At 48.6% G+C, this 24,656-nt stretch overlaps 1 protein-coding gene across 2 annotated transcripts; it reads right to left on the reverse strand.

Moving 5' to 3' along the window:
• Nucleotides 1–9,138: 9,138 nt before the first annotated feature.
• Nucleotides 9,139–12,779, reverse strand: LOC132344491 (testis-specific Y-encoded protein 3-like). 2 transcript variants are annotated; one of them, XM_059884107.1, is made up of 6 exons: nucleotides 12,035–12,779; nucleotides 11,364–11,441; nucleotides 11,110–11,221; nucleotides 10,823–10,968; nucleotides 10,617–10,703; nucleotides 9,139–9,358 (listed from the first exon to the last, which is right to left on the reverse strand). In XM_059884107.1, exons 1-6 carry the CDS (start codon nucleotides 12,560–12,562, stop codon nucleotides 9,335–9,337), a joined length of 975 nt encoding a protein of 324 aa, XP_059740090.1. In that variant the 5' UTR covers nucleotides 12,563–12,779; the 3' UTR covers nucleotides 9,139–9,334. The 2 variants fall into 2 exon arrangements, with proteins under 2 accessions (XP_059740090.1, XP_059740091.1); XM_059884108.1 differs by lacking the exon at nucleotides 11,364–11,441 and having other exon boundaries at nucleotides 12,014–12,779.
• Between the last annotated feature and the right edge of the window lie 11,877 nt (nucleotides 12,780–24,656).

A 24,656-nucleotide genomic window follows, 5' to 3' on the forward strand; every position in this document is an offset into this window, starting at 1 on the left:
ACAGGGTTGAGAACGACACACACACACAAACACACACACACACCCCTGTTTCAGAATCTCCAGGGTATAGGGCTGAGAACAGCACACAAACACACACAACCACACAAACTGGTTGCACAGTCGCCAGGGCACCGGGCTGTGAATGCCAACACACACACACACACACACACACACACACACACAAACCTGTTGCATATTCACAAGGGCAGAGGGCTGAGAACAACACACACTCACACACAAACCTGTTGCACAGTTGTCAGGACACAGGGCTGAGAACAGCACACACACACACATAGACACACACACACACAAACTGGTTGCACGGTAGCCAGGGCACCAGGCGGAGAACAGCACACACACAAACACACAGACACAAACCAGGTGCACAGTCGCAAGGGCACGGGACTTAAAAGAGCAAACACACACACACATACACACACACACCCAAAACCCGGTTGCACAGTTGGTAGGGTACTGGGCTGAGAACAGCACACATACATACACACACACACAACTGGTTGCACAGTAGCCAGTGCACAGAGCTGAGAATGCCACACACACAAACACACAGACACAAACCACTTGCACAGTCTCAAGGGCACAGGGCTTAGAAGAGCACACGCACAAACACAGACACACAGACACACACACATGAAAACAAACTGGTTTCTGAGTCGCCAGGGTACAGGGCTGAGAATAGAACTGATTCAAATGCATTCTTTTTAAGAGCTGAGTAATATTCTACTGTCTATATCTACCCCAGCTTTCATCTCCAGTCCGTCTGCCCATGGACATCTAGGCTGCTTCCACGTCCTATCTGTTGTAAAGAGAGCCGCGAGGAACACTGGGGCACGAGAGTCTTTTAATTCTGGTTTCTTCGGTGTGTATGCCCAGCAGAGGGATTGCTGGGTTGTAAGGCAGTTCTATTTCAAGGTTTTTCAGCAATCTGTACGTTGTTCCCATAGTGGCTGTGCTAGTTTGAAATTCACACAGACAGTGTGAGAGGGTTTCATTTTTTCTCTGCCCCCTCTCAAACATTTATTTTCTGTAGATTTTGGACAACAGCTATTCTGACCGGCCTGAGATGGTACCTCGTTGTGGTTTCGATTTGCGGTTCCCTGATAGTAAGGGATGTTGCGCATCTTTTCCTGTGTTTGATAGCCATCTGTATTTCTTTTTTGGAGAAATGTCTGTTTACTTCTTTGGCCCATGATTATTATTATTTTTTTATTTTGGCCTGGGTCGCCTACTTTTCTGGAATTGAGTGCAGGAGTTGCTTGTATATTTTTTAGATTAATTCTGTACGAGTTGCTTCATTTGCTATTATTTGCCCCCATTCTGAATTCTGTCTTTCCACTTTGCTTGTAGTTTCCTTCGTTGAGCATAAGCTTTTAAGTTTAAGTAGGTCCCATTTGTTTTAGTTTTGCTTTTATTCCCATTATTCTGGGAGGTTCGCCAGAGAGGATCCTACTGTGCTTTACACCAGAGAGTGTTTTGCCTAAATTTTCCTCCAGCAGTGTAATCGTTTGCGGTCTCATGTTTAGATCTTCGATCCATTTTGAGTTTATATTTTGTGTGCGGTGTTAGCAAGTGTTGTAGTTTCATTCTTTTATGCGTGGTTGCCCAGTTTTCCCAGCGCCCCTTGCTGAAGAGATTGTCTTTTCTGCATTGTACATCCTCGTCTGCTTTGTCAAAGATAAGGTGTCCGTAGGTGCGGATATGTATCTCTGGGCTTTCTCTTTTGTTCCATTGACTTATGTTTCTGTCTTTGTGCCAGTACCATACTGCATTGATGACTGTGGCTTTGTAGTATAGCTTGAAGTTAGGCAGGCTGATTCCTGCAGTTCCATTCTTCTTTGTCAAGATTGCTTTGGCTCTTCCAGGTGTTTTGGATTTCCATACCAATTGTGAAATGACTGGTCCTAGTGCTCTGACAAATACTGCTCATAGCTTTACAGGGACTACACTGACCCTATCGATTGCTTTGGATAGATTTTAGTCCTCTATTTACTATTGCAGGAGGGCCAAATGCCCAGCATGAACTGACACCAACACCAATGTGTACACAAGGAACTGGGGTTTTAAAGGGAGAATTTGGGAATAGGCAAGGGGAATCATGGGAAGTCTATAGAGTCAGAAAATGACAGTTTGACAGAACGTGCGCAGGGGGTGTTGGTCCATGCGGAATATCTGGGTTTGCTAACCCTGTTACCTCTTAAAGGCAGGCTTTCTGCCCTCCCGTAGAGACTGGGCAACGGGCCCTATCCTTAAGTGTTGAGTGGAGCACATAGTCACTTCTATTGGCAGCCTTGAGTTTTCGTAGGTGGGGACTTTAAAGGGGTGGGGGTCATCCAAGGCATGCAGCCTTGAGCTGTTGCAAACTTAAAGACCCAGGTGCAGGCCTTACTGAGAAAGGGCTCCGTGGAGCCTTGCTCAAATTTGGCTAAGGTGAGAGTCGTTTTCCCTTGAAAGCAGAGAAACTCGAAGAGTGTGGATTGGGCCCTGCTCCCACCGCCGCTTGGAGCTGGGACAGCCTTCCCCAGGCGGTGGGGAGACCAAGCACATTTGCTTTTTCAGGTGTCCAGCAGAACGAGATCACACAGAAGCCATCAACCTCCACCATCACCCTGGTGACCAACACGGATTCGTCGCCCCTGGTCCCCAGCTCAGGACCCACGAGCACCCTTGCATCTTCGGTCAGCGCGCCCATCGCCACCGCTTCAGCTGATGTCGCTGCAGGCACCGCCGAGTACGCTAGCAGAGTGAGTGCCCGTGGTTGGATTGGGGAAGCCCAGCTTTGGGTCTTTCCAGGAATTAAAGGGGACCAGGAAGTGGTGGAATCCCTCCCCAACTCACCTGTTCTCTTGGCCTGGTCCTTGTTAGGGATGTGGTGGCCAGGCTTGCCTGCTCTGTGTTCACTTGTGGGCACACTCTCCATTTAGGTTCTGTCTTCTGTCTTTTAAAATTTATTTTATTGAAGTATAGGTGATGTAGAAGGGTGTATTAATTTCGACGGTACAAGACAATGATTCAGTTATATACACGCATACTTTTTCATATTCCTTTCCATTATGGCTTACCACAGGATATTGATTGTCGTTCCCTGTGCTACACAGGAGGACCTTGTTGTTTATTTTACGTATAAGAGTTTGCACCTGGTAATCCCAGATTCCCAAAGCGTCCCGTCCACCACCCCAGCCCTCCTCTCTACTTCTCTCTTAATTTGCCGAGTGCTTTCATGCTCACTGTCTAATCCGGGCAAGTAAAGCTTGCTGTCGGATGAGGGTGCTCTGGAGTGATGTGCAGGTTCATGTCTGGAGAACCCGGGGAGTGAAAATCACCACCAGAATTGCAGCTCTCTGGGGAGTCCCTTCTGCTCCCTGCTGGGGCCTAGAACAGGAGTTGCTAGACAGCTGTAGAATGAAAGCGGGTTTTTGAGTGAACACCTAATGTCTTTTGAGAGAAAGCCTAATGTCTCATTGGGCTTCATATCAGTAACACTTTTGTTTAGTGTGGACAATTTGTAAGGTCTTTATTGAATTTGTTGTAATATTGCTGTACTTTCCTTCTTTCAAAACGTTTTGGTGTCGTTGACTACAAGGCTTGGGGAATCTTATCTCCCTGAGTAGGGAATCAAAACCGTACCCCCCACATTGGAAGGCTAGGTCTCAACCAGTGGGGTTTCAGGGACGTCCTCACTCCCATGTTACAGATGAGCACACTGAGATCTGGCCAGGTCAAACAGGTTGTCCGGGGTCACATAATCCGTGAATGTCTAATTGGCATTTTGAATGGTAGCAGCCAGGATCTAGAATCCCCACTTGACCTGCCTTAGAGCTTGCTTGTGAATTCACACCAGGCCGGCTGACCACGGCTGTCCGCTGTCCCCAGACTGATTGTTCTTACATGTGGCTTTTTAAAGCAACCCTGCTCAAGAGTGAGTGTGGCTAAAGAGGAAACATCCAGGTCTTGGGGTTAGGGCTCTTAGTTAGTACTTCTGTCCCCCCATTTTGCATAAAAGACCAGGTTTTATCCAGTCTCAGAGTTTCAGAACATTCAGGGTTCCCCTTTCAGGTGTGGTCACATGCTCAAGGTTTTTGACTTACCTGTTCATCACCTTGAACAAGGATTGACTTCGTGTTTTCATTGACAGTGACTTCATACCTCAAGCGTGAAAATCACTTTATGTATGAAATAGAAAATTCCATATTTTGTGTAGGAAAATCGAGGCCAATTCTTTCAGTTGTTACATATACAGTGTTCTGTAACTCATAACGCAAGTCAGCACACAGATTTTCAAATGAGAAAGATGAAAAATTCCGTATTTCGTGTTACCTTGTTTATGCCCAATTCAACGTGAAATACCAGAATTTCATATTTCGCGGGGAAAAGCTCCGTGCCTGGAGTTTCAAATGCCGACATAGAGAAACCCATATTCAAGGCAGGAAAATCGGTGCCCGGATGTTCATTCATTAAATACAGAGAACTGCATGTTTCATGTAGGAAAATCACGACCCAGATTCTCCTACATGAAATATAAACAGTTCATTAGCTCATGGACTAAGTCTCTGCCACGATTTTCTTACAGAGGAAAGATAAAGACATGTAAGGAAATCCGTACTCAACAGAGGAAAAATCAGTGCCCCGGATTACATACGTAAAGTCATCAAAATTCCGTATTTTGTGTGCTAAAATCAGTGGCCTGATGTTCCTAAGTTTAATACACGACATTCCAGATTTCATGTGCAAAAGTCAGCACCCAGGTTTTCATACGGGAAATACACAGAATTCCAAATTTCATGCCGGCAAATAACACGTGCACCCATGATTCATATAACATATAGAGAATTCCATTTCCCTTTTGGGAAGTTTGTGGTGAGATTTTCACAGGTGAAACAGAGAGAATGCCACATTTCTTGGCAGAAAACTTAATGCATGTATTCTTTCGGGAAATAACGAGTTCCGCGCTTCACGTAAAAGACTGTTGCCCACGTGTCCAAATGTGACACAAACCTGGACTTCTCTGTGTAGAGAGAGATTTAGAGATGAAACATCTCTCAATCCGGAGATGCTAAGAACAGTGTCCCGCTAAGAGCCATGACTCACCAGTGCCAGAGGAATTGAAGTCTGCCCATTTATTGTACAGAGGCGCTTTCAAAGTAGCTCTGTTCTCATCCAGCCCCCAGGTGAGAACACACGCCAGCCTACCCCATCAGCCCAGGCCTGTGGGACTGGGACAGGTGAGAGGATCAACCTAGGACACCCTTTTAAGGAGTGATGTTTCAAACTGGCAAAGGCTGCACATAGCAGCGCTAAGTGCTGCTACAGTTCCCAAACCTTAGAGAAAAGGGCAAGCTGTGTTCATATGGCTGGTCATGTCGGGGAAAGAATGCTCCTTCACCTGAGGACAGAAAACCCTTTGTGGCCGGGTGTCCTAAGGGCTGTGCGTAGCCCCTCTTCTGTGCCGGGGAGTCTGGCCCACTCTGGCTCTGCTCCTTAGCATCCTCCCTGACTTGCCTCAGGTGCTTTTGGCCTGCCTCTCCTTTCTCCTCAGGGATCCGTGTTTACACTTACATGCCTGTTTACATGTACAGCTTGCTCCGTGGGTGAGATCCCTGGGCTTTCCTCCAGGGCTTTTCTCCAGTGTTTCTGCCGCCCCAAGATCGTCGTACTTTACACAAGCTCTTTCATGTTTTCAGTGTGCATTCTTCCATCCCCCAGCCAGGCCAGTTCAGAGAGTTCACACACACATTTTGCCCAGCGCACATGTGTTTGCACGCGCGTGCACGCACACACACACTCATACACACACTCACACACTCACACACCAACAATTCTGAAAAGCAACTTGCACACATGCGGAACTTTGGTTTACTGATCCAGGATAATGGACTTTGGTAAGCACCACTCTTTTTTTTTTTTTTTTGCCCCGTTGATGTTTTCAATCGGTAATTGATCAAGTCAGTGTCCTCTTCTACTTCTATGGTATATCGTGGAAGGTGAATGGGAATGGCTCATGAGTGGGACTGATATCCAAAGAGGTTGGCAGGGTTGGAAGTCCTCACTGTGGACAGCAGAGTGACCTGTGCCTGTGTTCTCTACTCCTGTTGCCTTGGACTGGTTCACCGTGCCAGTCGGGTTGGTGTGATTCCATTCCCTGGGCTTTCCTTCCAGAAACGACACAGAAATAGCAAGGGACTTTGAACTTGAAATTGATCTCGCACCGCCTTTTCCCTAGGCTATAGAAGGTCAGTGAGCACAAGAACTCTTTCACAACTTTCTCTGTACAGAAAGGCAAGCCCCAATTCCTATCACCTGGGGGATGATTTACTGACAATCATGAAGAAATTCTGCATGGGCAATGCCAGTTGAATGATCAACACAAGGACACATGGGTAGGGGTAAACGTTAGTGTATTTCAACCGTGCGGCGCTGTTTATAGAACACTTAACAAGTCAACCCCAAACCGTTCCTGACAGAGAAAAACAAAAACATTTCCTGACATATGCATTCCTGCAACATCTTTGCCCTCTGTGATCCTAATCAATATTCTCCCTGCAATGAGTGATATTCCTGCACGTCAGGCATTACTGTAAGTGTGTGGGTATTCTTGTTTCCACATGTGGGTCACTGTTAACTATTCCTGTGATAAAGCATTTCTTGATGTGCACAAATATCATGGAAGTCTTTCAAAAAGTCACAATTCAAGATGTTGGAAGCATTTGATCCAGGAAGGAAAGAATAGGTCCAATTCACATGCAGTCTAACAAAGATACGCAAACTTAACCAAAGAAGGACTAAATACGAGCAACACCACGCATGTAGGTTGAATAGGGACGTGCAAGAACTCAGACAGATATGGCAGCAGAGCTGTGCATAATGGCACAAGCATGGGTGCAACATGAAAGAGGACAGGAGGCATAGGCAGACCCACAGGAAGAAACATCAACTCACATTCATGGGCAAACACAATGGAGACACCCAGTCTTCATTCTAAACAGAGGAAAACATGAACACATCCAGGGCACAGGAAGCAAATGCAGCTCAGGCTGGTTGAGCCAGAATGCGCGTGAATTCATCACTAAACCGGCGAGTCTCACACGCATCGATATTCGGCGGAAGAAAACCTTACACGACACATCCAAGTGTGCAGTCAACTCTAAGAGCACCTAGCCTTTAGGGCCCAAGTGAAAGCCCTAGAGAGCCTGGGACACAAGTCACGGCAAGTCTCCAGAGGATGACCATCCAGTCAACGAAGACTATCTCTGCACTCCACTCGAGGACAGGTTAGAGCTAATGCCAACCCTGGTCCTGAAGCACTGGCAGGAAATATTAGGCACTGGGGGACCCTGTCCTAAACTTTTCTTGTCTTTAACTTCTTTGCAATGCCTTACGGAAACTTCTGAATGTGGGTAAATGCCATGCAGTCCCTAGAATGAGCCCAGTCTAAGGTCCCGAAAACCATGCCCCAGTATGCCATCTCACACCCGCTGTCGAGTTATCACACCATAGTTTCTGCTCTGTTTTGTTTTGAACTAGGACTGGGAAAGACAGGTACCAGCCTGCCGGAGCCCCACGGATTCTTGGACGTTGACAGATTCAGAAAGTAAGAAGACATGTTTCCAGTGTCTCCTGGGCTGCTTGTTCAGAAAGCACCCAGAGACGGCCAAGCCTTGCCTTCTAGCGCTGTAGATGCGTCTCTGGAGAAGGGGCAAAGCTGGGGTGTACATGGTCAAATGCAAAAGCTGGCCCTGGGCAGGAGATCTCATGCAGGGCACCGTGAAGAGGACATCCATAAAACCTGTGAACTTTACCCTTTGCCCTCAAAAGAGATGCTGCTTCAGGGAGAAAAGTTGTAGAGTGAGAACTTCATGCGAGACAGAACTTCATGTGGGACATCACCCTCAGGCATGCCCACGGTGGAGCCCTTCTATCTGGGATGAGAGGACAACAGTGGGGGGACAGACGTTGAACTCTGCCTACTCCATTTGTGCCAGTCTGTCTTTTGCTCAATCCAGAGGTGGACGCGATTCCAGAAAGCAGTCATCTACTTCAGAAGGACCACCCTAAGTGCCGACCAGTCCCTCAGTGAGCTCCATGTGCTCCAGCTGTTCCCACTGGCCCTTGGCCCACACAGTAGTGGCAAAGCCCTAGATGAAGGACAGCTCCTTTGTGGTTGAAAACATTCTGTGCTGAGCCATTCCACAAGGAAGAGAAACTGTCACCAGAGGGCTGGTGAGAAAAAATGCTTTTTCTACAGCTTGGCCTGACAGAGGGCCTTGGGCAAAGACCTTAAGCCTTCCTGGAAAAAGGGATATTGACCCCTGAGCTGCAGCAGCAGCAGCAGCAGCAGCAGCATGGGACACAGACCACATGGCTGCATAGGCTCACCCTAACAGCCTCTTTCCCCTCACTTCTGCCCCTGGACACGCTATACCGAAGCTGAGTTCTTGGAAAAAATAACAGAGTTCACATGAGCTCTAACATCTACGACGGGATCTGTTTTCCTTTATCTGATTCCTTGCAATTTCTCTTTTCCCCTGGTCACCTTTGCCAGAAACTAGTATCCTCACTGCCTTCCCACCCCTCACTTTCTCCCTAGGCCACAGCCCCCCTCCATATACCTTATACACAATGCCCTAAGATGTTACCTGGAACCCTAGCTCTGGGAAGCAGACTCTCAGCAAAGCTGACCGTGCACTCATATACACACTCATACACACGTGGCCTTCGAGGTTCATAGCGAGTTCAATGATAAGGCTTTTCCTTTGTTCTGTACCCTTATTAAAGTGTCTGATGATAGGCAACAGAGAAGATACCTGGGCCACCACCTTCCAACAGAATTGCATTCCACTGTTTCAATCTCTGGCCCTTGTTCACCAGACCCTTTCCACGAACAGCCACATTTCCCTTGTAAAATTGCCAGACCCACAGTCAATAGGCCCCTCATCTTCCTTCTCCGTCCTCCCCAACCCCCACCCCACAGGAAGAACGTCACCCCCTGACACAACCCCAACATACGACTTAGCCCCCTCTATGAATCTCCACAGACTGGTAATTCCCACGCGGTGAACTGACACTCGTACATGCAGCTGAAGTGTTTGTCCTGAGGACCTGCCCAAACAATACACGCACGCATGCAGCTGATGCTTTTTATTTTTCCTTTGCAGTGAATTCAGGGTTACTGGTGTCTCACTGTCGATCCACTTCAGCACCAGACCACTCTTCACTACTTTCCCGTCCAAGAGAACTATGCTGGCCATTGGTCTTCACGTGAAGCAGCTTCTTCGGTTTTCTGTTTTAGGTGAAGGGGGGCACGCCATCGTTAAGTGTCTCAAAAGCTGGGGGGATCGGGTTCCTTTCAAAACAGAGAGACAGAGATATGTACACTTACCCTCCCCGGAAACTCTAAAGACAGCTTGATTCTTTCAAGTCAGTTCCCAGGGGGGTGTGTCTGTGAACGTTTACATGCCCTAGAAGCACAGAGTAAAAAACAGGTATCCCAGTCTTCAGCGTAGAACTATTTACAATAGCTAGGACGTGGAAGCAGCCTACGTGTCCATCAGCAGATGAAGGGATAAGGAAGTTGGAGTACACATACACAGCGGTGTCTTACACAGCACTAACATGGAACGCGTCCATGTCAGTTCTAATGAGATGGAATGAACGTGGAGCCTACTATACCGCGTGAAGTAAGTCAGAAAGAGAAAGACAAACACTGTCCGTTCACACAAATATATGGAGTTGAGGACCTTGTACGTGGTGCTGAACATCCAACATGCAGGGCAGCAAAGAAGTAACAGACATATAAAGAACAGACTTTGGCCTCAGTGGGAGGTGGTGACGGTGGGTCAATGTGAGAGAGTAGCCCCAAAACGTTTACATTAGCTTATGCACAACAGATGACCAGTGCGAGTTTGACGCGTGCAGCAAGGCAACCAAAGTCATGTTGGGGGCAACCCAGACAGCCAGGCAGGGGAGGTCGGTGGGTGGCGGGTTCGGCATTTGGGGGGACACGTGTATCCCTATCGGTGATTCATGTTGGCCCATGTACAGCAAAACCTGTCACGGTATTGTAAAGTCATAATCCTCCAGTTAAAATAAATAAAAGAGGATTCTCCATAATCCTGCAGAGTGGTCAGTATGCTCAGAATGAGGGTGGCAGGAAAAAGATGCAAACGCAAATTAAAAACCAAAACGAGTGTGGTGATCAGAATCGAATCAAATGATGGGTCACTGGGGGAACCGCCTTGCACAAAGGAGACTCACAGGCCTTTTTGGAAATGGGACTTCATGAGGAAGAGCAGGTGGGTCCCAATTTAAGAGCAGCCTGAGGCTGGACTTGTTGGCCATGGAATGACGGTTCAGCCATGTGCAGCTGCCTCAGATATAAACTGCAGTGGCTTTGGCCTGTCCAGGCCACTTCATCCACCTCAAGCTTCTCTACTTAGAACCTGTTCTTCACCCCAGTTCTCTACCCTTGCTGTCCCTTGCTGATTCCCTCATGCCCTGGTGTCACTCTGTACTCCACGGAGTCTCACTGTCTTCACAAGTGGAATAAATGACCCAAGTTTTTGACAACACTTATGCCAGTGCTCGGCCCCTGGGCGCCTCACCTCTCGTCCTCCTGGTACCTTTTGTGGTGCAGCCTTCCTCCTCACATAGTACTGCAAAGGATTGGGCCACAGATCCCTTATGATGATCTGCCAGGGAAATGAGCAAGGTCAGCACAGGCCTGGCCAGACCATGAGCCCTCCCGTGCACGGCCAACAACTCCGACATAAGTCACCAGTTCTGGCCCAGTGGCCACGTGGGACCCCACCTCAGCAATCCAGTCAGATCCTGTGAAATTGTGGTCAAAGAACCAGTTGAAGAAGTTAACGCTGCTGTCGTGGTGCCTGCGCCTGTATGCCTTCCATTCAAAGCCCTGGTGCCACTGAACTGGAGTGGAATGAGATGCGTGGTATCCTGCAGGAAAAGCAGTTTGGGAGAAAGACCTAAATCACTTTTCGATTCAACCTAGACTTTTCTGCCCCCAACCACCGGGCCACCGCCCGCCACCCCTACCCACCCCCGCCCCCACCCAAGATCCAGGGAGCAGCTTCTCACCAGTGACCTTCATCAGGTACTCCTTGACAATCACTTCATTCTGGAAATACCTATTCCTCCGAAAGGACAATGTGATCTTGCAGTGACGAGTGGGATGCCTGAATTCCTCCACCTGCCAGGACAAAGTGTGCGGGGTGGGGTGGGTGTGAAACCTCTTTACAGAAGAGCTGTCCTTTCCTGTGTTAGGGATAGACCATGCCCTCTCCCCTCCCCAGTCACCTCCCCTCCACAATCATCAGTGTCCCCTGCCTGACCTCCAAGTTGGTCATGAAGTGAAGCATGTCTGCATCTTGCTTGCTCATCAAAACTGACATTTGGGGGTGGTTCATAAACTGCTTTAGGTCAAGGAGCCTCTAGATGCTAGAGGTAAAAGTGCTGGAAGAACAAAGCTAGCCTAAAGAGTAGAATGGCCCTCCCTGTTTGACTTCAACTTGCTACTGGTTAACTCGTCACATTTCGGTTCACGCGGGGCTATATGAATGCCGCACAAGGTCCAAGGCTGTGCCCATGAATGCCCTACCACGAGGAGGTTCTCTTCCTAACCGGATAAGCTTCATCTCAGCCCCTTGAAAGTTAGCTTACTTCGGGAAAACAAGCACTCCTAGCTAGAACCCGTAGGACCACTTACACTTCCCCACCCCTCCCCCATTCCAGACAAGCCTTCTCTCCGAAGAGACCCTGGTGCTAATGACAATTCTGATAGGGACCTCTCAAAGTATAGCCCAACTATCAATTTGGGCTAGCCAGAACAGCAAGGACATCACACCTACGATCAGGAACAGATATGCAGGACGGTAACCAATACCCACCATCCAGAAAAGTAAATACGGTACCAGAACTGCCAGATCTGTAAACTGTTCCTGCCATAGCCCGGCTTAAACAAACAAACAAACACAAAACTCACAAGCACCACACCAAGGGATACAACTTCGACCCAGAAGCCACGGATGCCCTGGATGATGGCGCTTCTGTGCTCTAGATGCACCTTCCGCCGCTGACTGGTCTTATGTTTCAGGCGAGCATGCGCCCTTTCGGCTTTCTTATTCACGGGCTCCAGCTCCAGCTGCAGGGCCGCCAGCGCCTCCAGTGCAGGCCGGTCACTCAGGGCTCCGGGCCTTGGATGGTCGTGGACATGCTCCTCCGAGGACACCTGCTCCTGCTCCTCGTATGCCACCACCTCCACCTCCTCCATGACGTCCAACACCAGCAGCTGGAACTCCTGCCCGAGTCCCGCCACCTCTCCCTCCTCCACAGCCGCACCTTCCTCCACTGCCTCCACCCAGAAGAGGGCGGCCTCCTCGCCTGGCGCACCACCTGCGGCCTGCATCGCCTCTGCCGCCCCCACCGGACTGGAAGGCCCCAGGGCCCCTCCCTCATGAAGACCCGGGCTCACAACTAAGATCCAGGATCCCGGAGTGCTGCCGCCTTCCTCTGGCCCCGTCTCACTCTCCATGGTATTCTCGCCGAAGCCCGGAACTGCAAACAAGCTGGACGCTAGAGCACGGCAGACGGCCCTCACGGGCCGCCCGCCGGCCGCAGTCTACGTGGTCCTACTCCCGACGGGTTACTGGGCAAGAGCCAGGGAACGGCGAAAGGGAGAGACGCATGCGCAGAACCCTCTGCCACCAGGCCCGCCTACTATGGCGACGGGAAGGGGCTGAACTCTCCACCCTGACCTCCTGACCTCATCCCAGAACCAATCAAATGGAGTCTAAAGCGGTTCGCTCCTGGGACACGCCCCTTGGAATCCTGGGCCCTCTTGCCAGCCTGTGACAGGCGGCCAATGTCGGCCCAGCGCAAAGTGGGCGTGTCCTGGCAAGCCTTTTGCCTGCCTAGCAGTGCAGCCGCGCCCGAGCAGCGACTGGGAGAGCCAGGGCCACCTGAAGCTGCAACAGTCCTCAAGCTTGAAGTTGCCCCTGGGGCAGCGCGCCCGTGTGCTCAGGGACACACTCAGGAAGACAGGGTTCCTGGGTACCTCAGGGACAGAGTTGCTCTCCTCCGATCCAAACCGCAAGCCACGGGGTGGGGGTGGGGGGAGTAGGAGGGAGGCGGGCAGGGTAGGGGGGTTTGGGGGAGGAGTGCGCGGTGGAGGGGGATGGGGAAGCGGGGCGGGGGCCCGGGTGGGGGCGGGCTTACGCCGACCTCACCCATGTGCACCTGCTGCAGAGTCATGGCTAAACTTGTGCCTTAGGCTTGAGCAGTTGTCAGGAATGCAGCCCTCCTCTGAGGAAGATGCAGAGCACTTTCCTCGGCTAGCTGTCCAAGCCCCACGATGCAGCCGCAAGCCCAACCAGCCTGGAACCCCTGGCCTACGATCTGTCAGCCCTCGGCCTTTCCCCCGGCCCGTGGCTTAGGGCAGGCGCCCACGTAGCTAAGGATGTGCGCCTGCAGATGCACTTGCCAGAGGCACAGAGCTATTCCTGCAAGTGTTTCAAGTGGACCAAAGTGCTCCTCCTGACCATTAGTTACGCCTACGTCCGGGCCGCCTAGCTCAGGTGGGCACACTCAGGTTAAGTGCCTGGACAGTTTCCACTGCTCACGCTCTTTCTCCTAGGATGTCTGCTGTTTCACACTGAGCACCTACCTCCCTTAGTCCTGACACACTCACAGACCCACCACACCCCACCCCACCCCCCACACCCCCCCACAAACACACACAAACACGTGACACAAGTACACACATGCGTGCAACACACAGAGCCACAAATGCCAACAGGTGTTTCAGAGACTGAAGAACCAGTGGATCGCATGAAATGCATAGATGTCTTTATTTCTAACGGGAAAATGTTCATTCTGATCTTCAGATGTGAAATATAGAGAAGTCCATCTTCCATGAGGGAGAATCATGCCTAGATTTGGATACAGGAAGTATAGAGAACTCCTTATTTCATGGTGGACAGTCCTTGATTTATGCATGAGAAATACAAGGAGTTAAGTATTTCACGAAGAAACAGTGGTGCCCAGAATTTCATTTATGAAATAGAGATAATTCCAATTCCATATTCGTTCACCAGATCTTAATTTCACACTTCATGTCAGTAAACTTTCATTGAGATCTTCATATACGAAATGTATACAATTTCAGGATTCAAGAAGGGAATTGTAGGCTCAACTTTTCATATGTAAAATATATAGAATTCCCCACTCATGTAGGAAAACGTGTGCACAGATATACGTCTGGGAGACACAAGATTCCACATATGATGAAGAAAATGATGCAAGTCGATTTTCATACATGAAATACCGATTTCCTATTTCAGGTAGAAACCTCTGCACCCATGTTCTCACATGTGAAAGAAGGACAATTGCATATTTTATGCAGAAAAATCATCTTTCTGGTTTTCATCTGCATGAATCAGGGAATGCAGAGCAAGTGCTCTGGAGCAATCCCGAAGAATAGCGTAGGCAGGGATGTGGGAGCGGCTCCAGGATAGCTGGGACCCCTGTGTACTTATGGCTTATTAATGTTGATGCATGGCAGAAGCCATTACAATATTGTATCATAATTAACCCCCAGTTGAATTTAATAAAAAGAAAAAGTGAAAGAAGAAAGGGACTCGACTGCTCTGTGGTGGCCTAAATGGGAAGGAAATCCAAAATTGACGGGATACACGTACAGCTAAAACTTGATTCACGCACAGCAGAAACCAAAGAAACACTGTAACGTGACTATGGCCCCAAAATAATGGTTGGAAGTACATCACATGTCCAGTATAATTCCGGCAGTGAAAAAATAAATGGTAGCCCCGTATGCAATACATGTTCTTGAGGAGAGTATGCTGAGTTAAATACTTGAGTTCGAGGAAGATGAAGGCTTTTACATCACACGACATTGTCACGTTGAAAGCCCTGCGTTATAGAAAGAGAGTAGGATGTGGTCATCGGGCCAGTGGAAATGGCCCCCGATGGTCCACGTTACCATCTTTTAGTCACAGGTTGACTCAGCTCATCCAGGAAGACACTGTAAAAGAGGCAGGATGGAAAACGGAGCTGCAGGCCTCAGCCCAAGACCATTAGGGAAGTTCGCAAACCCAACACCACCAACAGAAAGCCTCTCAGCTGAATGCACTGAGAGAGATATCAAAGCCTTCCCACAGGGCCTTCCAGGCCCTTGGGCCTTGGGCTGGGTAATGAACTGTGGTGCTTGGACAAGCGTGAGGAAAGGCTGTGTCTTGCAGAGTCCCGGAGGCCTTGCTGGAGCCACTCAGCGGCCTGGCCCAGGTTTCAAAGCAACGGCCACCGTGTCCCATGCCCACCTCCATGTCCGAATGGTTGTGGCAATGTCCATGGGCCACAGTCTACAGGACCGAGCTCCCCATTTGGGTAGACGGAGGAGGCTGAGGGTCAGCTGCGTGCTGGGTACCTGGCTCCCTCATGGCAGGTGGCCGGGCAGTGTGTGGGGGCCTTGGTAAGAGGAGGGCACAGAGAACTGAGACCTGCCTCTTCCAGCTGGGACTACCAGGCTATACGGGGACCCCCTTCTCGCAACCAGGACCTTGGAGGGTGAAAGTCAATCTGGGGAATCTCCTTTCAGGGGATAGGGAATCATACTTGTTTCCCTTGAGGATTGCAGGACACAGTTAGCTGGCCACCAGCTCACCTCAAGAACACAAGATGTGACAGCAAGAAGTTTGCACCGGCTAATCACACCCCTCCCTCACGTTTCCTCTATGTGGCCTTTGCTGAAAGCCTTGACGGAGTTTGCCATTTCTCTTTCCACTGGCTTAGGCTTTTATTCTTTTCTAATACAAGCATTTAAAATTATAAGCACGTCTAGATCTGCATCTCACGAATTCTGATACGCTGTGTTTTTATTCTCACTCGTTTAAAGTATCTTCTGCTCGCTCTTTGTTATCCTGTACGTTTTTTAAAAAGTTTAGTTTAATTGGAGGTGAGTTACTTGACATTATTGTGGTGCTTTTTGCCGTACGTTCACACGAATCAGCCGTGTACATGCATTCCCCGTCCTGATTCCCACTCCCCATCCCATCCCTCTGGGTCATCCCAGTGCACCAGCCCTGAGCTCCCTGTCTCGTGCATCGAACCTGGCCTGGCGATGTATTTCGTATGTGATAATATACATGTTTCAATGCTATTCTCTCAAACCATCGCACCCTTGCCTTCTCCTACAGAGTCCCGAAATCTGTTCTTTACATCTGTGTCTCTTTTGCTGTCTCGCATATAGGGTCACTGTTAATTCCATCTGTCTCAATTCCATATATATGCGTGGGTTTTTCCTTCTGACTGACTTTTCTCTGCATAAGAGGCTCCACTTGCGTCCAGCTCATTAGAACTGATTCAAATGCATTCTTTTTAAGAGCTGAGTAAAATTCTACTGTCTATATCTACCCCAGCTTTCATCTCCAGTTCGTCTGCCCACGGACATCTAGGCTGCTTCCACGTCCTATCTGTTGTAAAGAGAGCCGCGACGAACACTGGGGCACGAGTGTGTTTTAATTCTGGTTTCTTCGGTGTGTATGCCCAGCAGAGGGATTGCTGGGTTGTATGGCAGTTCTATTTCCAGGTTTTTGAGCACTCTGTACGTTGTTCCCATAGTGGCTGTGCTAGTTTGAAATTCACACAGACAGTGTGAGAGGGTTTCTTTTTTTCTCTGCCCCCTCTCAAACATTCATTGTCTGTAGATTTTGGACAGCAGCTATTCTGACCGGCCTGAGATGGTACCTCGTTGTGGTTTCGATTTGCGTTTCTCTGATAGTAAGGGATGTTGCGCATCTTTTCCTGTGTTTGATAGCCATCTGTATTTCTTTTTTGGAGAAATGTCTGTTTACTTCTTTGGCCCATGATGATGATTATTATTTTTTTTGGCCTGGGTCGCCTACTTTTCTGGAATTGAGTGCAGGAGTTGCTTGTATATTTTTTAGATTAATTCTGTACGAGTTGCTTCATTTGCTATTATTTGCCCCCATTCTGAATTCTGTCTTTCCACTTTGCTTGTAGTTTCCTTCGTTGAGCATAAGCTTTTAAGTTTAAGTAGGTCCCATTTGTTTTAGTTTTGCTTTTATTCCCATTATTCTGGGAGGTTCGCCAGAGAGGATCCTACTGTGCTTTACACCAGAGAGTGTTTTGCCTAAATTTTCCTCCAGCAGTGTAATCGTTTGCGGTCTCATGTTTAGATCTTCGATCCATTTTGAGTTTATATTTTGTGTGCGGTGTTAGCAAGTGTTGTAGTTTCATTCTTTTATGCGTGGTTGCCCAGTTTTCCCAGCGCCCCTTGCTGAAGAGATTGTCTTTTCTGCATTGTACATCCTCGTCTGCTTTGTCAAAGATAAGGTGTCCGTAGGTGCGGATATGAATCTCTGGGCTTTCTCTTTTGTTCCATTGACTTATGTTTCTGTCTTTGTGCCAGTACCATACTGCATTGATGACTGTGGCTTTGTAGTATAGCTTGAAGTTAGGCAGGCTGATTCCTGCAGTTCCATTCTTCTTTGTCAAGATTGCTTTGGCTCTTCCAGGTGTTTTGGATTTCCATACCAATTGTGAAATGACTGGTCCTAGTGCTCTGACAAATACTGCTCATAGCTTTACAGGGACTACACTGACCCTATCGATTGCTTTGGATAGATTTTAGTCCTCTATTTACTATTGCAGGAGGGCCAAATGCCCAGCATGAACTGACACCAACACCAATGTGTACACAAGGAACTGGGGTTTTAAAGGGAGAATTTGGGAATAGGCAAGGGGAATCATGGGAAGTCTATAGAGTCAGAAAATGACAGTTTGACAGAACGTGCGCAGGGGGTGTTGGTCCATGCGGAATATCTGGGTTTGCTAACCCTGTTACCTCTTAAAGGCAGGCTTTCTGCCCTCCCGTAGAGACTGGGCAACGGGCCCTATCCTTAAGTGTTGAGTGGAGCACATAGTCACTTCTATTGGCAGCCTTGAGTTTTCGTAGGTGGGGACTTTAAAGGGGTGGGGGTCATCCAAGGCATGCAGCCTTGAGCTGTTGCAAACTTAAAGACCCAGGTGCAGGCCTTACTGAGAAAGGGCTCCGTGGAGCCTTGCTCAAATTTGGCTAAGGTGAGAGTCGTTTTCCCTTGAAAGCAGAGAAACTCGAAGAGTGTGGATTGGGCCCTGCTCCCACCGCCGCTTGGAGCTGGGACAGCCTTCCCCAGGCGGTGGGGAGACCAAGCACATTTGCTTTTTCAGGTGTCCAGCAGAACGAGATCACACAGAAGCCATCAACCTCCACCATCACCCTGGTGACCAACACGGATTCGTCGCCCCTGGTCCCCAGCTCAGGACCCACGAGCACCCTTGCATCTTCGGTCAGCGCGCCCATCGCCACCGCTTCAGCTGATGTCGCTGCAGGCACCGCCGAGTACGCTAGCAGAGTGAGTGCCCGTGGTTGGATTGGGGAAGCCCAGCTTTGGGTCTTTCCAGGAATTAAAGGGGACCAGGAAGTGGTGGAATCCCTCCCCAACTCGCCTGTTCTCTTGGCCTGGTCCTTGTTAGGGATGTGGTGGCCAGGCTTGCCTGCTCTGTGTTCACTTGTGGGCACACTCTCCATTTAGGTTCTGTCTTCTGTCTTTTAAAATTTATTTTATTGAAGTATAGGTGATGTAGAAGGGTGTATTAATTTCGACGGTACAAGACAATGATTCAGTTATATACACGCATACTTTTTCATATTCCTTTCCATTATGGCTTACCACAGGATATTGATTGTCGTTCCCTGTGCTACACAGGAGGACCTTGTTGTTTATTTTACGTATAAGAGTTTGCACCTGGTAATCCCAGATTCCCAAAGCGTCCCGTCCACCACCCCAGCCCTCCTCTCTACTTCTCTCTTAATTTGCCGAGTGCTTTCATGCTCACTGTCTAATCCGGGCAAGTAAAGCTTGCTGTCGGATGAGGGTGCTCTGGAGTGATGTGCAGGTTCATGTCTGGAGAACCCGGGGAGTGAAAATCACCACCAGAATTGCAGCTCTCTGGGGAGTCCCTTCTGCTCCCTGCTGGGGCCTAGAACAGGAGTTGCTAGACAGCTGTAGAATGAAAGCGGGTTTTTGAGTGAACACCTAATGTCTTTTGAGAGAAAGCCTAATGTCTCATTGGGCTTCATATCAGTAACACTTTTGTTTAGTGTGGACAATTTGTAAGGTCTTTATTGAATTTGTTGTAATATTGCTGTACTTTCCTTCTTTCAAAACGTTTTGGTGTCGTTGACTACAAGGCTTGGGGAATCTTATCTCCCTGAGTAGGGAATCAAAACCGTACCCCCCACATTGGAAGGCTAGGTCTCAACCAGTGGGGTTTCAGGGACGTCCTCACTCCCATGTTACAGATGAGCACACTGAGATCTGGCCAGGTCAAACAGGTTGTCCGGGGTCACATAATCCGTGAATGTCTAATTGGCATTTTGAATGGTAGCAGCCAGGATCTAGAATCCCCGCTTGACCTGCCTTAGAGCTCGCTTGTGAATTCACACCAGGCCGGCTGACCACGGCTGTCCGCTGTCCCCAGACTGATTGTTCTTACATGTGGCTTTTTAAAGCAACCCTGCTCAAGAGTGAGTGTGGCTAAAGAGGAAACATCCAGGTCTTGGGGTTAGGGCTCTTAGTTAGTACTTCTGTCCCCCCATTTTGCATAAAAGACCAGGTTTTATCCAGTCTCAGAGTTTCAGAACATTCAGGGTTCCCCTTTCAGGTGTGGTCACATGCTCAAGGTTTTTGACTTACCTGTTCATCACCTTGAACAAGGATTGACTTCGTGTTTTCATTGACAGTGACTTCATACCTCAAGCGTGAAAATCACTTTATGTATGAAATAGAAAATTCCATATTTTGTGTAGGAAAATCGAGGCCAATTCTTTCAGTTGTTACATATACAGTGTTCTGTAACTCATAACGCAAGTCAGCACACAGATTTTCAAATGAGAAAGATGAAAAATTCCGTATTTCGTGTTACCTTGTTTATGCCCAATTCAACGTGAAATACCAGAATTTCATATTTCGCGGGGAAAAGCTCCGTGCCTGGAGTTTCAAATGCCGACATAGAGAAACCCATATTCAAGGCAGGAAAATCGGTGCCCGGATGTTCATTCATTAAATACAGAGAACTGCATGTTTCATGTAGGAAAATCACGACCCAGATTCTCCTACATGAAATATAAACAGTTCATTAGCTCATGGACTAAGTCTCTGCCACGATTTTCTTACAGAGGAAAGATAAAGACATGTAAGGAAATCCGTACTCAACAGAGGAAAAATCAGTGCCCCGGATTACATACGTAAAGTCATCAAAATTCCGTATTTTGTGTGCTAAAATCAGTGGCCTGATGTTCCTAAGTTTAATACACGACATTCCAGATTTCATGTGCAAAAGTCAGCACCCAGGTTTTCATACGGGAAATACACAGAATTCCAAATTTCATGCCGGCAAATAACACGTGCACCCATGATTCATATAACATATAGAGAATTCCATTTCCCTTTTGGGAAGTTTGTGGTGAGATTTTCACAGGTGAAACAGAGAGAATGCCACATTTCTTGGCAGAAAACTTAATGCATGTATTCTTTCGGGAAATAACGAGTTCCGCGCTTCACGTAAAAGACTGTTGCCCACGTGTCCAAATGTGACACAAACCTGGACTTCTCTGTGTAGAGAGAGATTTAGAGATGAAACATCTCTCAATCCGGAGATGCTAAGAACAGTGTCCCGCTAAGAGCCATGACTCACCAGTGCCAGAGGAATTGAAGTCTGCCCATTTATTGTACAGAGGCGCTTTCAAAGTAGCTCTGTTCTCATCCAGCCCCCAGGTGAGAACACACGCCAGCCTACCCCATCAGCCCAGGCCTGTGGGACTGGGACAGGTGAGAGGATCAACCTAGGACACCCTTTTAAGGAGTGATGTTTCAAACTGGCAAAGGCTGCACATAGCAGCGCTAAGTGCTGCTACAGTTCCCAAACCTTAGAGAAAAGGGCAAGCTGTGTTCATATGGCTGGTCATGTCGGGGAAAGAATGCTCCTTCACCTGAGGACAGAAAACCCTTTGTGGCCGGGTGTCCTAAGGGCTGTGCGTAGCCCCTCTTCTGTGCCGGGGAGTCTGGCCCACTCTGGCTCTGCTCCTTAGCATCCTCCCTGACTTGCCTCAGGTGCTTTTGGCCTGCCTCTCCTTTCTCCTCAGGGATCCGTGTTTACACTTACATGCCTGTTTACATGTACAGCTTGCTCCGTGGGTGAGATCCCTGGGCTTTCCTCCAGGGCTTTTCTCCAGTGTTTCTGCCGCCCCAAGATCGTCGTACTTTACACAAGCTCTTTCATGTTTTCAGTGTGCATTCTTCCATCCCCCAGCCAGGCCAGTTCAGAGAGTTCACACACACATTTTGCCCAGCGCACATGTGTTTGCACGCGCGTGCACGCACACACACACTCATACACACACTCACACACTCACACACCAACAATTCTGAAAAGCAACTTGCACACATGCGGAACTTTGGTTTACTGATCCAGGATAATGGACTTTGGTAAGCACCACTCTTTTTTTTTTTTTTTTGCCCCGTTGATGTTTTCAATCGGTAATTGATCAAGTCAGTGTCCTCTTCTACTTCTATGGTATATCGTGGAAGGTGAATGGGAATGGCTCATGAGTGGGACTGATATCCAAAGAGGTTGGCAGGGTTGGAAGTCCTCACTGTGGACAGCAGAGTGACCTGTGCCTGTGTTCTCTACTCCTGTTGCCTTGGACTGGTTCACCGTGCCAGTCGGGTTGGTGTGATTCCATTCCCTGGGCTTTCCTTCCAGAAACGACACAGAAATAGCAAGGGACTTTGAACTTGAAATTGATCTCGCACCGCCTTTTCCCTAGGCTATAGAAGGTCAGTGAGCACAAGAACTCTTTCACAACTTTCTCTGTACAGAAAGGCAAGCCCCAATTCCTATCACCTGGGGGATGATTTACTGACAATCATGAAGAAATTCTGCATGGGCAATGCCAGTTGAATGATCAACACAAGGACACATGGGTAGGGGTAAACGTTAGTGTATTTCAACCGTGCGGCGCTGTTTATAGAACACTTAACAAGTCAACCCCAAACCGTTCCTGACAGAGAAAAACAAAAACATTTCCTGACATATGCATTCCTGCAACATCTTTGCCCTCTGTGATCCTAATCAATATTCTCCCTGCAATGAGTGATATTCCTGCACGTCAGGCATTACTGTAAGTGTGTGGGTATTCTTGTTTCCACATGTGGGTCACTGTTAACTATTCCTGTGATAAAGCATTTCTTGATGTGCACAAATATCATGGAAGTCTTTCAAAAAGTCACAATTCAAGATGTTGGAAGCATTTGATCCAGGAAGGAAAGAATAGGTCCAATTCACATGCAGTCTAACAAAGATACGCAAACTTAACCAAAGAAGGACTAAATACGAGCAACACCACGCATGTAGGTTGAATAGGGACGTGCAAGAACTCAGACAGATATGGCAGCAGAGCTGTGCATAATGGCACAAGCATGGGTGCAACATGAAAGAGGACAGGAGGCATAGGCAGACCCACAGGAAGAAACATCAACTCACATTCATGGGCAAACACAATGGAGACACCCAGTCTTCATTCTAAACAGAGGAAAACATGAACACATCCAGGGCACAGGAAGCAAATGCAGCTCAGGCTGGTTGAGCCAGAATGCGCGTGAATTCATCACTAAACCGGCGAGTCTCACACGCATCGATATTCGGCGGAAGAAAACCTTACACGACACATCCAAGTGTGCAGTCAACTCTAAGAGCACCTAGCCTTTAGGGCCCAAGTGAAAGCCCTAGAGAGCCTGGGACACAAGTCACGGCAAGTCTCCAGAGGATGACCATCCAGTCAACGAAGACTATCTCTGCACTCCACTCGAGGACAGGTTAGAGCTAATGCCAACCCTGGTCCTGAAGCACTGGCAGGAAATATTAGGCACTGGGGGACCCTGTCCTAAACTTTTCTTGTCTTTAACTTCTTTGCAATGCCTTACGGAAACTTCTGAATGTGGGTAAATGCCATGCAGTCCCTAGAATGAGCCCAGTCTAAGGTCCCGAAAACCATGCCCCAGTATGCCATCTCACACCCGCTGTCGAGTTATCACACCATAGTTTCTGCTCTGTTTTGTTTTGAACTAGGACTGGGAAAGACAGGTACCAGCCTGCCGGAGCCCCACGGATTCTTGGACGTTGACAGATTCAGAAAGTAAGAAGACATGTTTCCAGTGTCTCCTGGGCTGCTTGTTCAGAAAGCACCCAGAGACGGCCAAGCCTTGCCTTCTAGCGCTGTAGATGCGTCTCTGGAGAAGGGGCAAAGCTGGGGTGTACATGGTCAAATGCAAAAGCTGGCCCTGGGCAGGAGATCTCATGCAGGGCACCGTGAAGAGGACATCCATAAAACCTGTGAACTTTACCCTTTGCCCTCAAAAGAGATGCTGCTTCAGGGAGAAAAGTTGTAGAGTGAGAACTTCATGCGAGACAGAACTTCATGTGGGACATCACCCTCAGGCATGCCCACGGTGGAGCCCTTCTATCTGGGATGAGAGGACAACAGTGGGGGGACAGACGTTGAACTCTGCCTACTCCATTTGTGCCAGTCTGTCTTTTGCTCAATCCAGAGGTGGACGCGATTCCAGAAAGCAGTCATCTACTTCAGAAGGACCACCCTAAGTGCCGACCAGTCCCTCAGTGAGCTCCATGTGCTCCAGCTGTTCCCACTGGCCCTTGGCCCACACAGTAGTGGCAAAGCCCTAGATGAAGGACAGCTCCTTTGTGGTTGAAAACATTCTGTGCTGAGCCATTCCACAAGGAAGAGAAACTGTCACCAGAGGGCTGGTGAGAAAAAATGCTTTTTCTACAGCTTGGCCTGACAGAGGGCCTTGGGCAAAGACCTTAAGCCTTCCTGGAAAAAGGGATATTGACCCCTGAGCTGCAGCAGCAGCAGCAGCAGCAGCAGCATGGGACACAGACCACATGGCTGCATAGGCTCACCCTAACAGCCTCTTTCCCCTCACTTCTGCCCCTGGACACGCTATACCGAAGCTGAGTTCTTGGAAAAAATAACAGAGTTCACATGAGCTCTAACATCTACGACGGGATCTGTTTTCCTTTATCTGATTCCTTGCAATTTCTCTTTTCCCCTGGTCACCTTTGCCAGAAACTAGTATCCTCACTGCCTTCCCACCCCTCACTTTCTCCCTAGGCCACAGCCCCCCTCCATATACCTTATACACAATGCCCTAAGATGTTACCTGGAACCCTAGCTCTGGGAAGCAGACTCTCAGCAAAGCTGACCGTGCACTCATATACACACTCATACACACGTGGCCTTCGAGGTTCATAGCGAGTTCAATGATAAGGCTTTTCCTTTGTTCTGTACCCTTATTAAAGTGTCTGATGATAGGCAACAGAGAAGATACCTGGGCCACCACCTTCCAACAGAATTGCATTCCACTGTTTCAATCTCTGGCCCTTGTTCACCAGACCCTTTCCACGAACAGCCACATTTCCCTTGTAAAATTGCCAGACCCACAGTCAATAGGCCCCTCATCTTCCTT

The sequence above is a fragment of the Bos taurus genome, chromosome Y, assembly GCF_002263795.3.
Source record: "Bos taurus isolate L1 Dominette 01449 registration number 42190680 breed Hereford chromosome Y, ARS-UCD2.0, whole genome shotgun sequence".
NCBI classification, from domain to species: Eukaryota; Metazoa; Chordata; class Mammalia; order Artiodactyla; family Bovidae; genus Bos; species Bos taurus.